This window comes from Chamaea fasciata, unplaced genomic scaffold (assembly GCF_029207755.1).
Source record: "Chamaea fasciata isolate MVZ Bird 193981 ecotype frontalis unplaced genomic scaffold, bChaFas1.0.hap1 SCAF_6, whole genome shotgun sequence".
Taxonomy (NCBI): Eukaryota; Metazoa; Chordata; class Aves; order Passeriformes; family Sylviidae; genus Chamaea; species Chamaea fasciata.
Genome location: NW_027094091.1, coordinates 31,679,764 through 31,695,291, shown reverse-complemented (window position 1 = coordinate 31,695,291; position 15,528 = coordinate 31,679,764). Strand labels below are relative to the sequence as shown.

At 38.1% G+C, this 15,528-nt stretch overlaps 1 protein-coding gene across 1 annotated transcript in view; it reads left to right on the top strand.

Moving 5' to 3' along the window:
* The window catches only part of SNX25 (sorting nexin 25), an 83,270-nt gene that overhangs the window by 36,872 nt on the left and 30,870 nt on the right, over positions 1-15,528 (top strand). The window contains exons 6-7 of the mRNA XM_066185878.1: positions 3,608-3,678; positions 13,759-13,949. Coding sequence (XP_066041975.1) covers positions 3,608-3,678; positions 13,759-13,949 — 262 coding nt within the window. The remainder of the gene's footprint in view (positions 1-3,607; positions 3,679-13,758; positions 13,950-15,528) is intronic.

Below are 15,528 nucleotides of genomic sequence, written 5' to 3'. Positions count from 1 at the left end.
GCACTTACCACTGAGGAGCACAGTAAGAGTCTGTTGGAGTGATGGGAGTGGAGAAAATGCTTCCAGTTCTGTTACAACAAATAAATTACTGGCATGTTTTACTTCAACAGAGTTTCCCAGTTAGATGCTAGTCTGGGTAATTATGCTCATCTTGAATTCCTTTTCTTGATTTTATTTGGAAATAATTTTTCAGTGTCTGTTCAGTGCATGGGATTCATGAACTCGAAGCCTCCTCCTGTTACTCGTAATGTTGCCACATAACATCTTGGTAAAGAACACATTCAAGCAGTAGCAATTTTTGGTGTAGGCTTACCTTTGAGGGAGATTTATCCTAAGGCACTACAGTTGCTGGGAACTCATTATTTTGTATTAAACATTCCTGTCATACTTATCTTTGCAGATTGATTATTATCTATTTAATAAAATAAAGATAAAATACCTTGCTAAGTTCAAGAGGCCATGAGACACTGATAAACATTTCCTCAGACTCTTGTCTGACCACAGTCAAGGAGGCATGGACTCCTGGGTGCTTCTTGATGTAGGCATGTGACAGTACAGGAGGGAGGGCTGATAAGGCATCCTTCCAGACTGATTTCATTAACAGAGTTTTGCTAGGCTTTCCTGTGATTATAGCCAGGTATTCGTGATGGGGCAGGCAGGGAAAACCTCTCGCTGGTTCAGAGGAAACCTGTGGGTGAAAGGGGTGTGTTGCTCTCATCCAGGAAGTCAGGAAAGAGAGGGAGGCTATGTGGGTCTCCTTGTAAGCAAGTGTAAAGCTCTCTGCTATGCAAACAGATCTCCTTCAAAGGATAATAGTTGTGCTAGGATTTTCTAAATCTTGCTTTCCTCCTAGCTTAGAAGTGCTAACTTAAGAAGAGATACTGTATTGATTTTCTGCATTGATTTTCTGGATTTTTTTTCTTGAAATGCATTTAAATGATTCAGTAACTAAATGTTAATTTTGGAGAATTTTGGATTCCTAGCTTGTTTGTATCTATGTGAACATCTAACATTTAGTCACTTAATATTTTGGAACATAACTATTGTTTTTGTGGAAATACCCCTTAAATTTTTATAGGGAAATCAGGGAAGCTGGTATTTTCATAAAAGGGAATATGCTGATTTCTGGGGAGCTATTTTGAGTTTTTTAAAATTTGTTTTCATATCATACCTTTACCATCTGAAGAGCTGAATTTGTTGGAGGGAATGGGGTGAGAAAAACCAGCAAAGCTTTCACAGAAGGGATCATTGTATGGTTATACACAAATGTCCTTCAAACTCACTCTTTCTAATATTTCATTTCTTTGATGCTTGTCATGAAGGGAGACATACTTTTATTCCTGTATTACCAAGTTTTCACAAAGAATGTTGTCCCTATGTCTTTCAAGAAGAAAAAGTTAAACAGTGAAATTTCACCTTCATTTCCCCTCAGACAGAAGTTAGCATGGATTAACTGGAATTCTGCTACAAATAAGGAAGAAAAGATGAATTCTTTCACATCGGATGTGAAACATTTGCTTTCTCTGTCAGAAGAAGACTAAAGACATGCTGAGTTAAAAACATAGTTGAGGATAAAAAGTGATAAGGAAATAGGCTGGTGGATAGTTTTTTTATTCTGCGCTCAGGATCAGGATTGTATTTATTCTAATATTTATTATTACAGCAGCAAAAAGTCACAACACAGTTCATGGTAAGAAAGACCATCACTACTGGCTCTATATCATCTTTTATCTAAGAAATGACTATAACGGAGAATAGGGAGGAAGGAAGTAATGTGGATGTGAGGCTATGAAGGGTCCAGTTTATCACATGCAGTCACTTCTTCAGAGTTAAATTAATACATCACATTTAAAATGTCCTTAGATGTTTACTCACCAACACCACAGAATATCTAGCAGCTAGAGTATTTGGAACGGAGTTACAGGGAGAAAAAGGTCTTGGTCTGGCAGTGTAGCAAGGGGGTGTTTCTGTCGTGTAGTGTTGTACAGCACTCCTATTGAGTAGTTGCAGTGAGAGCCCAGTGCTTGGGAGGAACAGACTAAACAGTATCTTTGAGTATGTAAGACCAAGCTTCTCCCATACTTAATGTAATACAAAGAATAGGAAAAAAGATTTTAAGTATGTTGAGTATTGGTAATAAAAACATGCGGAACTGTGAATGTGAACAAATGGGGAGTAAATCTGGAAGGAAAAAAAGTTACAAGATAAGTGGGAACTACCTTCCATGTACAGTTGGTTGTCTGTACCTTGTTTGATTAAATTCACGATTTCACAGTTAGCCTACAACACCTGAATGGGTGAATGAGTGTCATTGCAGTGCATTTACAGATCACATAATACATCAAAAGTCTAAGTGAGCTGCCCTCAATAATTAGGGAAGTCTTATCTGAGTGGGGTGTTAACTGAGGGACTTCTATGCCACCACTCTTACTCTATGGGGCTGTTCTTCCTCTGATGGACTGGGCAAGAGCTGTGGTGCCGGGTAGAAACAATCAAAATACAGCAATGGCAAAAGGAAGTAGTGCTACAAAAATTACAGGTTTTCAAACAGGTTTTCAGGTTTCAATTTCGTAATTGAAGAATTTTCTGCAGTAAAAAAAAATCTGGAAATGTAGTTGTGAGTGTATGCTGTGTGTATAAAACTGCATATACAAAGAGCCAGAGACAATCAAAATCCTAAAAAGAGTTACAGGAGGCAAGAGAAATGGGGGGAATTGAGTGATGTTGGTGAAAAAAGTTTACATGAAAGAAGGGAAATGTGTTTTAAGGATCACATGTTCTTTCTTAAATGGAGAATAAGTAGTTACAGAAATAACAGCCTTTCCAGGAGGCTTCAGCTTTCATCTAAGAGTTAACTTGATAGATAGCAAATTCACTGGAGTACTTGCTTTCTTTTTGGTATTAATAGTTACCCAAGTAAGTGCTTTGAAAGGCATTTGAGTGTTATGACCAGAACTTTGACATTTATGAAAGACTTAACTGGCAGTCATTTTCTTTGCTGAGTGCATAGTATTTGCTAGTTACAAAATCAGTTTTACTTAAAATTTACTTAAATTGCTAGCTGCATTAACTGTCTGCTATTGTGTAGTATAGTTTTATGTGATAAACATGTTTTAATTATTCCTGGAGTGTAGTACTTTGATGCTGTACAAATTTTAGTCTGATTTGTTTCTTCCACATATTTATACATGCTTCACATATGTATTGAATGGATTAGCTGGAAGAACCTTACAGACATCTCTTTTCTTTAAAACTGAACTACCATCCTGGTTTCCTACAGAAAACTTATATTTAATGTTTAGAGTGTGACGTTATGTTGTGTTCACTGAATATTACCTGTCTGTGCAATGCCACCAGTTGAGAGAAGAGGGCAGTGTTATTGTTAGTTGAATGTTTCCTTTTTGTTTCAAGAAAATCTGTTTTCCCTGCTCCGTGTGCACACTGCTGCTTAGGTTGCAGGTATCTGTTTCCAGGTGAGGAGGAAGTAGTATTTTGATTTTTATTAATTCTTAAGTGTGCTGTATGAAGAACACATTGTAAAAAAATTAATGTTTTTCTTCTTCTCTTCCCTCTCTTCACCCTTATTCCCTACTGTTTTTAAAATTAGGTATCAAATTGTAGTGGAAATAGTTCAGGCAACCACAATCAGCAATATTCCCCAAGTGAAGAGACAGAAAGGTAAGATTCCATTTTAAATCACATCTGCTGTTTTCATTTTGATAAGCTATTTGAACTCCCGCCATACATATGCAATCAGTGTGTGTGGGTTTTTTAGACAGATTTTAGGAATGCTATGTCTTTAGTATTTTGGTTCTGTTTCATTTGCCTGAATCTTCCAGAAGCTCACATGGTATGATTATACCCCCACCCTATCTTCATCTAAGCTGATGGATCATGAGGAAGGTCACATCCATGATACATTCATTTTCAGAACTTGCTGCAACTGGGATTTCTGACATTACAAATTCGTATGCTGAGAATCTTATTTCCACTTTCTTTTTCATACAATCTGTTCTTCAAAGAAGGAATGACACAGCATAATTTGTCAGTCAGACTTTGACTCTCCAATGTATTATGTTTTTTGAGTTGCAATATTGAGTGCTCCTAAATCTTTCTGCAATGATTTGGCAATGGGTGCCTTTTTAAAAGCAGTGCACATTACAGTTGTACTTATATTTCTTACGTATCCTACTTTTTATGGTTCTCAAAATATGTAAAAACTAAGGTGTATCTCCAGAAGGTGATCTTAATGGTGAAATTACAAACCAAATCATCGCTTAGGCAGGTGTACTTTAGTTGTATCTATGTATATAAAAAGGCAACAGATAATAGAATTAATTTCTTGATAAATAAATCTGAAAGATTTTAGGTTCTCATGTAATCTTTATCCCTCTCTAGGTTAAAAAAACCCTTTTCTTAGTTCCTTGTATCAGAAAGGAAAACTTTTAAAAGTCATTCAAGTGTAATGAAAAATACAGAAACAGAACATGAACTTGCAGCGGGGTGGGGAAATTTTGGGCAATCTGAAGAGCCTGAGGTCCATGCTCAAGTTTTGGAAGGTGTAATGTTGTTAACACTGATAAGGCTTTTTGTTTACACTCTTAAATAGAGCTAAATGAGCATTCCAGTAGGATATCTCACTTGTATCAAACCAAGGTAAAAGGAAAGGTATGCATTGGCTTTTATTCAAGTGTACGTTATAGAAATAGATATTAATATTTTTTCAGATGAAAGGAAATTCAATGGAAAGTCTATTTCACAAAGTAAAATGAGAGCAGGGAATTTAACTGAGAACATTATGAAAAATCAAATCTTGCTAAGCCTGCGTTTCCATTTGTGCTACATTTTGAGACAATAATTGATTTGGGGAATATTTTTACACAGTTTAGGTTTCTACAATTAATTATATGTTAATTAATTCTCCTCTATCTCACTTGAGTTTATCTGTTTGAAATATCTACTGTTCAAAATTCTGAACAGATGTTTTTTTTAAGCTACAGCTGTCTGGTACTGCAGAACAGATACAAAAATATTATAGAGCTGGTGGTATGTGGTAAAGTTGGTTCTGCATTTTTATGGGCTCTTGATTTCTACCTGAACAAAAAAAAAAAACCAACCCAAAAAACCCCAAAAAACCTAACAGAAATTTCACTGGCTAGTGCATCGAAGTTTTGTATTATGATATGGACTTTCATTTTTGGTTTATTCCAATGGTAACCTTGTATGTAATTTAAGGATTGATTGCCACTGCTGACTCTGTCAGCCATTGGGACTATTTGGGCTAGCTTTTGTTTATTAAATAGCCAGTGGTTATGTACATTGTCTGAAGAAGGTGGTGTTTTTTGCTTGACACATGTGAAACAGTATGCACAACACAGACATGCAAATACAATCTTTTTATAGTTCAAACAAATTTAGGGCAGATTTTTCATTTTGGTTATTCCACTCAGGTTTTCATCTACCTTATTTTTCCTAAATGAGGTGGAAGCATTTTACCTAATGTGGTAATGAATCTAATATGTTCCTGAATTTTAAAAAGAAAAGGTTAGAGGGAAAAACTGTGGCGCCCTTCTTAAAACAAATGAAAGCTAACAAAAATCCCAGCACAACTCACTGCTAACATCAAGATTGTTGAAATCTTGTAGAACGGACTACCGTGTTACTTAGCATCATGTTTTGATGTTTCCTTTTCTGGATGCTACAGCATAATGCTACCCCTGGATTTAATGGGCAATAACTAAATGTAAGCTCTGTGCATGATGAAAGTGTGTCTGCACAATCTCATTCTGTCTATCTCTTTTTAGTCTTTTCCCCCAGCACGTGGTGCATACCTGCAGGGATGTGTGAGCATGGCAGTTGGCTGTATGTGACAGTCCCTTCTTTGCTGCTAAATGAGCTCTTGCCTTTTGTGTCAAGGGCATCTCTTAGCTTTGACCCCAACCCAGCGATAGTCTCACTGGTAGCTATTTCCTTTTTCCTGTGGCAAAGTTGGGTCCTGAAAATGTAACTGCTTCTTTAGGTCCTGTGTGTAATTAGAGCAGCTGAGCTCTGCTGGCCAGCATTCTGTTGAGCCTGACATCCGTTCTCAAAGTGTAAGAGTAGAGCATGTGTAGATAGTATGTACGTGGATATAGAATCATAGAGTGGTTTGGGTTGGAAGGGACCTTTAAAATTCATCTGCTCCAACCCCTGTGCAATGAGCAGGTACATTTTCAACTAGGCTGCTAAGAGTCCCATTCACCTGACCTTTAATGTTTCCAGGGGTGGGGTATGTACCACCTCTCTAGGCAGCCTGTTGCAGTGTTTCATCACCCTCATTTGTACAAGACACTCCTTTTATATAATCCAAATTGTCCCTCTTTTGGTTTAAAACCTTTGCCCCTTTGTCCTGTTGTAACAGACCCTGCTAAAAAGTCTGTCCCCATCTTTCTAGCAGGCCTCTTTTAAGTACTGAAGGGCTGCAGTTGGGTGTCCCCAAAGCCTTCTCATCTCTGGGCTGAACAATCCCAACTCTTGGAACCTTTCTTCTTGGGAGAGGTGTTCCATCCCTCTGATTGTCCTCATGGCCCTCCTCCACACCTGCTCCAACAGGACTGTGTCTTTCCTGTGCTGAGGTCCCCAGAACTGGATGCAGTACTCAGCTGGGGTCCCACATGAGAGCAGTCTCAGCCTCCATCAGCTTGAAATATGGGAGTTTCCTGAGGCAGTGTTTTCAACAGAAGAAGGTCTAACAGAAACCTGAGGAGCAGTTAGTGTAGCAGAGGTGGCCAAAACTCTGCAGTAGTGAGTACTTAGCTACTCTTTATACTCTCCTTAGCAAAAGAAGTGGTGTACAACCACATGATTAGCAATAAGTATTCCTGAACAGGATTGTGGACCTTTTCTATTGGTCGAGGAGACATACGTATGTCTGTAAAACTGACCATAAGTATTTAGTTTTTCTAAAAAGATTAGGTGTCTGTTATTAAAGGATGAGTGGCCTGAGGGCCAGATTTCAAACCGATGACTTCTCATAGGGGCTACAGTCACCTGACCATTTTACTATTTTATTTGGTGATACCAAAGTATGCATTCAGTGTTGGTGCCCAGTAAGGTGGGAGAGAAAGGCTTGTTCAGTAAGGACAGGGCTCTTTACACTTCTTAACTAGTGTTGGTGCCACCTATTGGCAAAATATTTAGCTATCAGGATGCTCTAATCAGAAAGTACCTTAAGGTACTTCTAAACATCATTGTATTAAATCCTTTGTAGTAAAAAAATGGCACGTTATAGGGTTTTTTTCTTTTCAGGTTTCTATCACTTGAATCTTCTGGTATGTGAGAATAAGAGGGCAAACAAAAATGTACAAAAGCATCTGATTCATGTTAAGCAGTAAGTTTTGCATTTGACTCCCTGAGAGAGTCAAAGGTCTAAAATGTTGAGACACAAAGTAGCATGAGAGGTTTGCAGTATGGTGCCAGTTGTGGGTGGATGATAAAATTTCTGCCCAGGAGAATTGCTTTTGGCCATTGCTAAAGCTGAGTAAGAAACATAACACAGCATTATTGTTTCCAGAGGCGTGGATAGTTTATTTTGGAGCAGTGCAGGCCACTGTAAACAGAAGCTGTTACCTTGCATGCTGACACTGCAGTACTTCCCTCATTTTCCCTGGCACAGAAGCACAGAATCTGGTGTGTACATGTATTTTACTTTGCTTCTGCAACAGTGTCTTCCTGTGTATCTTCTTCCAAAATGGTCATGGTCATCATGGTCACTCAAGGAGTTACTGTAGGAGGCAGCTTGGTTTTGGTGGTAGTTTTGTTGTTGTTTGTTTGTTTAATTTGTGTTTGGTTTGTCTTCCTGTTGGTATTTTCAGATGGTACCCCTCTCTACAATCACATATGCTATGGTTAGAAGAATCACATCCTTCTACACCTTTAACTATAAACAACACTTCTCATCTTAACTTTGGATACACATTCATTCTAAATACTGAACCAATTAAAATTTAAGCTAAATTTTAAGTATTTTAGTTGTTTGTTGGGTTTTTTTTGGGTTTTTTTAATACATTCTATCTTGTCTGCTAAAGATTTTGAAGGACTCTAAATGCTTATCTGAAAACGTTTACTGCATTTTGATCTGTTAAAGCAGTTTGTAAGAGGAGAAATACCTGGATTGGGCATTATAGCATGAATGACAGATGATACGCAAGTTTCTAGAAGCAAGAGTAAATCCTAATTTTTGTAAAGAAAAGGTTTCAAAAACACCAATTGGGAAATAGCAACAAAAGTAAGTTGCTATAATAACTTGATATTTGCTGTAACATTAACAGGAAGCTGCTTAAATATACTGGTTCTAATTTTAACAGACATTCTTGTTTCTTCTTATACTGATATTGTATTACAGGATCCTACCAGAATTTTAGCGAGGTTCTCTTTTACTAGCTGCTTTTTAAAACAAACCCCCAAAATGCATGTACTTTGTCTTAGGGCAACACAGAGCAAATCTCTTAACAGATTTTTTTTTTTAAAGGATTTTTTGTAAAGGGATTTGTTTGATTTGCCTTTTAATTTTCTATGCCCTCTACCTTACACATGACTTTACCGCATGACTGGAAAACACCCTTGGATGTGACTGTTTTTCAGACACTATGGTGTAATCAGCCCCAGAGCATCCCTGTTGAGAAAACTGCTCGTTTTCAAGCAGGGATTGTGAGACGGATTGAATAAGCAGCCATTTCTGTGTGGAGAGGTCTGCTGCAACACAGCATAAGATTTCTCCTGCTGAGCCTTCCCACTATGTGTCTAGATACTTGCTTTGATAAGCAAAGCTGACAAGTGGCACAGAAACAGAACTGTCTGTGGGCAGGCCTCTTAGGTGCTGTGGTTCTGAAAGAGGCTTGAATATTCAGCTGTAAAAAGGGACTTTAAAAAACCCCAGAACTGGGGCTGTGGGCTAGGTTAGTTGTGTGGGTTGTTATGTGTGGGTTATGTCAAGATGATAATTTAAAGTGAAGTAAAATGGATACTTGTGTGTTCCAGCTGATTACAGATGCCGTGTAACTTAATTACGTCAAAACTGTATTATGATTCCTCCCCCTGACCTGCATCTTCCACACAGGAATAAACATTCATATGCCATTATTTTTGCAGAGTTTCCTGGCAAGGCTTAAAGGGCTGACATTGTGCCTGCATGTCATGCTCAGGCAGTAAGTGTGGAGGGAATCCATGTGGATGAGGGTCTGTGATACATTTGATTTTATGTGATTTTCAAATCAGCTTTGTAGAGGAAGTTTTTCTTTCTGCTCCTGAGATCCTTTGTGTCTGCTAGTGGTGCTGATCAGTGAAAGAGGGAGGGAAGAGGCCTGACTGGTGAGATAGATTGACCAAAGGGGATGCAAGGACCTGCAGGCAGAGGCTATCTGTGGTGGATGTTATTTTACTTTATAGTATATACTGACTCCCAGGCTCAGATTTACCTTACTGCCATTTGACTTTTTATTTTTCTCAGCTGTGGCTGTGAGTGAGAGGCTGTTGTAGTACGCATTCCGGATCATCAGTGCCTAACTTGTCCATGGTCTCCCTTTAAGTCCCTTTTCCCATATCTGTAGAAATGTTTGGGATTTAACACTTTTTTTTACTCAATCTCTTGTCAGACCACAGGAGAGCTGGTTTTCCCTTTTCTTGGACCTTGGACAGTAGAAGAGCAGCATGTGCTATTCTTACAGGCTCTCCTGCTCTCACAGAATTGAACAAATGCTTTTCTAGGCCAATGTAGGCTTTTAAAACTTGTAATTCAAGGTTTCTAAGATTTGGAGGAGGTCTGTAAGGACTTGTAAGTTTTATATATAAGGTTCCAGTTACTGCTAACACAAAAATGTTAAATTGATGTTCACTACTTAAATACTAAGCACGGCATTTAGGAGGCCCTGTATGTGCTTCACCTGACTCTTGGAGAAAATCTTGCAAAAAGTTTATGATGGGGAGCATGTGTGTTGCTCCTTCAGCGACAGACTGGGTTGGTCAGTGCTGTTGTACATGCTGCCAGGTGTCATGGATCTGCAATTACTGAAGCTATAAAGGAACAAGAACTTGTATTCTGGTTTATTCATGCTTTTGCCATGTATAATTTTGCAGGTAAAATGAGAAATCTCTGCCTCCTGCTGGTACTCCTTAGAGAGGGGACAGCCTCTAAAATAGAGTTAAGTTTCCACTTTAAGGACACTTACATTGTTTTTGTGTATCCTTCAGTCTGCTTAAAGGTAATAAAGTTTGTGTGACATTTTTTGGCATGACAATTTGGAAGGCCCCATATTCTAACTTAAAAATGGATGATGTGAATCTGTACTTTGGTTTGATATATTTAACAGATATAAAGCTGCTCAAGTAGCAAAGCCACCATGGGGGGGAAAAAAAAAAGAGGAAAGAAAATTAGATATGAGAAATTGCTTTTCAGAAATTGTTTTGGTGAGCTCTAGGATATGCTTCTGGGGATATACTTCTAGCTTAGCTCAAATCAGGATTGCTGAGTGATTTAGAAGACAATGTGGAAGCTTTGTCAGAAATTACTGCAGATGTGCAAAAATGCATAGAATAAAACAATTTGCACAGGTGGCATAGCTTTGATTACATGGTAAGTTTGAGTTAATTTGGACCATTTCTATTTTAATGTTGTTTGGTGCAGATTAAATTATCTACAACTGTGGATTGATAAGCAGAATTTGAAGTTTCTGCTTTTAGTACTAATTGCTTTTGGTTGCCTTTGGGAGAGGTGCACAGTACCCTTTTGGGATTTGAAGTTCCTCCATGGCAGTGCATGTCCTGTCAAAATTTCCCCAGATAAGGGGAATTATTTTGGAGGAAGTTAGCAAAATACACTTTGCTCCTTTGGAGATGGAAGCTGTGCTTGGTTGCTGCTGGTAAACGTTTATGCAGCTTGTGGGGAGAAATCCCAAATTAGCATATTTCTTGTCTTGCTGATGAGGAATGATTTTTGTTTGTTTTTAGTAATATTTTTTTAGAAAAATACCCAAACTGCAAAGTTGTTGCTAGTTTAAAAAAAAATTACTCAAAAGATGCTTTTTTCCCCCTTGCATTATGGTGAAACAGTGTTTTACTAGCATAAATCTTCTTTTCCATTTATTCAAGCTTTCTGGAGGATATGTGAATACATGCAAGCCTTTCCTGTTGTGCCTTTCTGGTTTTATTTGGTTTATGCAGTGATACCTGAATGTAATGAACATCATCTTTCCTGATACTCAAAAATGGGAAAAAATCACTCTTAATTCTGTCTCGGTATTTTGGTGATTATGGATTCAGACAAGAATAGATTAAAAATAAGTCTTTATAACTTAAAATATTGTTTTGATAGTGCTTAATATGACAAAAGCAGTGTAGTTTAGATCTGAAAATCTTTAAGATCTCAAAAGCAGATTAGGGTTTGGAGAAAACCAGTGAGCTGAAAATACTCCTGATTTCTGCTAGTTTATCTTTCATAATTTGGAAGAGGGAAGTGTTAGTGTTAATCCACACTTCCATGCTATCTTTCCTGCACTGTAGCACATTAGCCACATTCTGTGCTGCTCTGCTTATCATCAGCCTCTTGTTTATTTGTGAAGGACGTCACTGCCAGGCTTTCACGGTGACTAGTCCTGTTTATCCATGGAGCATAAACAGGCTGGCAGCACGATCTGTGTAACTGCCCTGAGTGATGCTTGGGAGTGGCTCCTTTTGGATATGAAGAGCTGAGGTAAATGCTTTTGCAGGATCTCTGTTAAGACAGGAAATAATCACTGTAAACGGTAGGCTCATTAATCTCTCCTGGAGGCCTGCTGCAGACACAGGATGATAAGATTTCAGGTAAAGTAGACGTGTACTTTGAAAACCCTTCAAGAATGCCTTGTTTCCATCAAGAAGGGTACTTTTGTGTTAAGAAGGCTGAATGATCATTGCATTGTACTCTTTGTGGGTTTTCAAAAGTGTGGGATTTCAAGTATGCATTTTGAGCCCAAAGCATTTAAACTATTGAAAGAATTGATAACTTCTGAAAAATAATCTTAGAGTCAGGTGCAGCAGGGAAAAGGTTGGAGTTTAATCATCACTTTAAACTTCTGTTGCTGTATTTGTAAAAGCTCTAAATGTTTTGATTTGGGGGAGAGCATTGTTTTGTCCTTAAGATCTTTTCCTTTCCTTTTCTCTCATTAATACTGGTACCTCTGTTTAGGGAACTGAAACACTAAACTAAATGCTCTGTTGACTTCCCTGTGGAGATAACATGCCAGGAAAACAGATGGCTTTTTTTTTTTTTTTAAGTAATTTTATCATTTACTTCAGTGAATATCGTCTCTTTAGTTCACTATTATATGGCAGCTCAGATGCAAATGATACTCATCCATTAAAATGCTACGAGTATTTGTATCAGGGAGCATCCCTACCAACATAAATACATGAAGCAAATCAAGGGAGATTAAAAATATGGACAAAGATAATGGGAGAATATCTGGACTCAATTATGTGTAGAACTTCAGGGAGCTCCATGTACATTGAGTTGTCCTTCAGTATGTAAATGACAAAACTTGAAGTTGCATGCAATACTTGCATGTGGCTTTGAGGGGGAACTATGAGGGTAAAAAGAATTGTAAAAGGAGAAGTTGCCATAACAAATTAGAAAGTTGTTTAAAATAGGGATTTTAAATAATTTCTGAGAGATTCTTTTCTACTGTGTGTGCATTCACAAACCTATGCTGTTTCTTAACAGCAACTCCTGTGAAAATTGAATGCCGTTTTTATCTATGTGATTTTGCTAGCATTTAATATTTTGAAAACATAGTAGAATAGGTCTTTACTACTTATCCCAGAGCAGTCAGATAATGCAGAGCCAAGTAAAACCCAAGTACTTTGCTACTGAGTAATAGCTGCAGCCCAAAAAAGCATAAGTGTTACTGAGCAAGAGGAAAAAAACCAGTGTATAAACATGAATCTGATGCATCCTGCAGATATTAAACACGATTTCCACACAGTAGGGTTTTATATCTGCTTTATCTGCTGCTCCTTTTTTTAGACCCTGGCAATTAGCTGAAGAGGATGGAATGTAGAATGCACAAACATTACGCTGGCTGTTACTTTTATTCAGCTGATTGTCATCTTCACATTACTTTTTAACAGTACTGTGCAGTCTTGAATGTGGCATTATAAGATTTTTTTCTTAGTCATCTGACCATTTTGAGTGAACTTTGATCAGTTGTCTGGCGGGGATATTGTATGATATGCTGTTCACATCAGGCACAAGAAGTTTGGGTTTGCAAATAAGATATGTGGGAATGTGTCATGCTGGGCTGGGGGGAAGAGAGCCCAGTCCCTTGTGGCTCCAGGCAGTCAATTCTATGTTCAGTAACGTATATAGGCCATCAGCTCCATGTATTATCATGTGCCATGGCTGTAGGTAATTTCCTTAATGCCAGCTGATAAATGTACATCCTGTAGTAGAGGTCTTGGGCTGTGTCTTCCAACAAACTGTCAGAAGAGAGCTGGAGAGGTTGGGTTTTGCTATGCATTTGAATAAGGTTTTTTTTTTCTCAACTCTGTTGTGTGAACCGTTGAGTTATCATTGCAGAATGTTTCAAAATCATCATTCTGTTTCAAATACAACCATGCCAGTAGTATCTGTCCTGATGAGCGTAGTTGAATCATGAACGGCAGATGCTTTGATCAGAGAGGTCACAGAAGCAGTGGTACAATATTTTCATGTTGTAAAATACTGTCTCTGATTTGCTTTATTCTTAGATTCAAAAGGAAAAGAAACTGCAGCAATGAAAGCTGACCTACTAAGGGCTCGCAATGTGAAGAGGTATATTAATCAGCTGACAGTGGCAAAGAAGCAATGTGAGAAGAGAATAAGGCTCCTGGGAGGGCCTGCTTATGATCAGCAGGAAGATGGCATTTCTGATGAAGGTGATGGCCCTCCAAGTCAGAAGGTATAAATCGCATTGGCTGAAGGTCTTTTGAAATGTGTTACCACTGGGTCACATTACCTCACTGTTGTTAATCCCTCCTTTCCCCCAGAAGTCAAGTGCAAATTAATTGCTGCATGGTTTATTTACCTTGGGAAAAGATTACTGAAAGTACCTGAGAAAACACATTGATTGCTCAGCTTGGAATATTGCATTGTGAAACTTGATAAAGGATCGAGTGGCTTGTAAGCATGTGTCGTTTTTCAGATATTCCACCTGTAGGGAGTTAATAAGGACATGGTATCAGCTTTTGTGAAAGTAGCAACTTGCTTTCAAATAAAAGACTGCCAACATATGTGCAATATGTCTTTGGCCCTCATTGTATTTACTTTAGGAAATATGTGTGGGTTTTGAAGATACTGAATTATTCAAAAGTGAACACTTATGAAATGCAATTGACAAAACTCAGGGCAGTTGTTGCAGAATAACTCTGGTAAAGCTGCTGTGACTGAATGCTGGTTTTCAATATCACTGTAGTCTGGAATTAGAAGTAACTATTGTTTGGTTGGCCAGCGTCTACAAAAATAAAATGACTGCTTAGCCTTGCAAATCTTTAAAAATTTTAGTGACTTCTTTTGTAATCTACTCTGTTTCCTTTGGGCAAAGCACAGTAGCTGATGTATTCAAATGTGAAAAGATACTATGTTTTTCATGTAGGTAGGAGATAGCTTATTTCTTCATGCAGGGATCTTTAATTTTCATTATGTCCTTATAATAATTGAAACCTAGTAGCATGTTAGAAAAAGTAGAATAAGGGAGAAATATTTCCTACATTTTGTATTTTGTTTTTCTTGAGTAAGGACTAAAATACAATGACTCCCTACTCTCCACATGTCCTTAAAGTATGATTTCAGATGGTGTGTCGTAGATTGTGCCAAGACAGTCCTGATCTCTTTCCTGAAGCTGGGTGTAGCAAGTGGTGCCAAGGAAAAAAAGAGATGGGAGCATGTGGCAGCACTGCATGAGCCAATGATGCCACTTGTGATGCCTGCTGGGATGTTATGAACTTTTCTGGATAGATACATGGGGACATAAGATTGTTCAAGAACGGAGTTCAGTAGTGAAGGTGCACTTTGATAGAGGCAGTGATTGGTCGGGAATATAATAAAATATAATATTATAATTAAATTAAAAAGAAATTCCTGACGTTGACATTGCATGTTTCATAAACCGATGGGGTTTTTAGTGGGAGTTGCTGACTTGGGGTTATATCCTGCAAATATACCAATGGGCAGCTCAATATTGAGTTAATGGTACTACTAATAGCAATAATGACTTCTTGCACAGGCATTTGTTGTGGTGATGGTGTAAACAGTGGGGTCTGAGGCAGTTTTGCTTCTAAGCTTTTGATGTTTCTGTAATGAAGCCCTAGAACTCCTGTAAAGTTATGTCAGTGTAGAAAACAGGAAAACTTCTTTTTCCTTCTCTGGTCCCTGATTCTTCATTGCCAAGAAAGAAGCTGCGGGAGGCCGCTTGAGAGATGGTGGCCATGCTGTCCCCTTTCGAGCACAGAAAAATGCCCAAGGCTTAGCTGAAGAAGCAG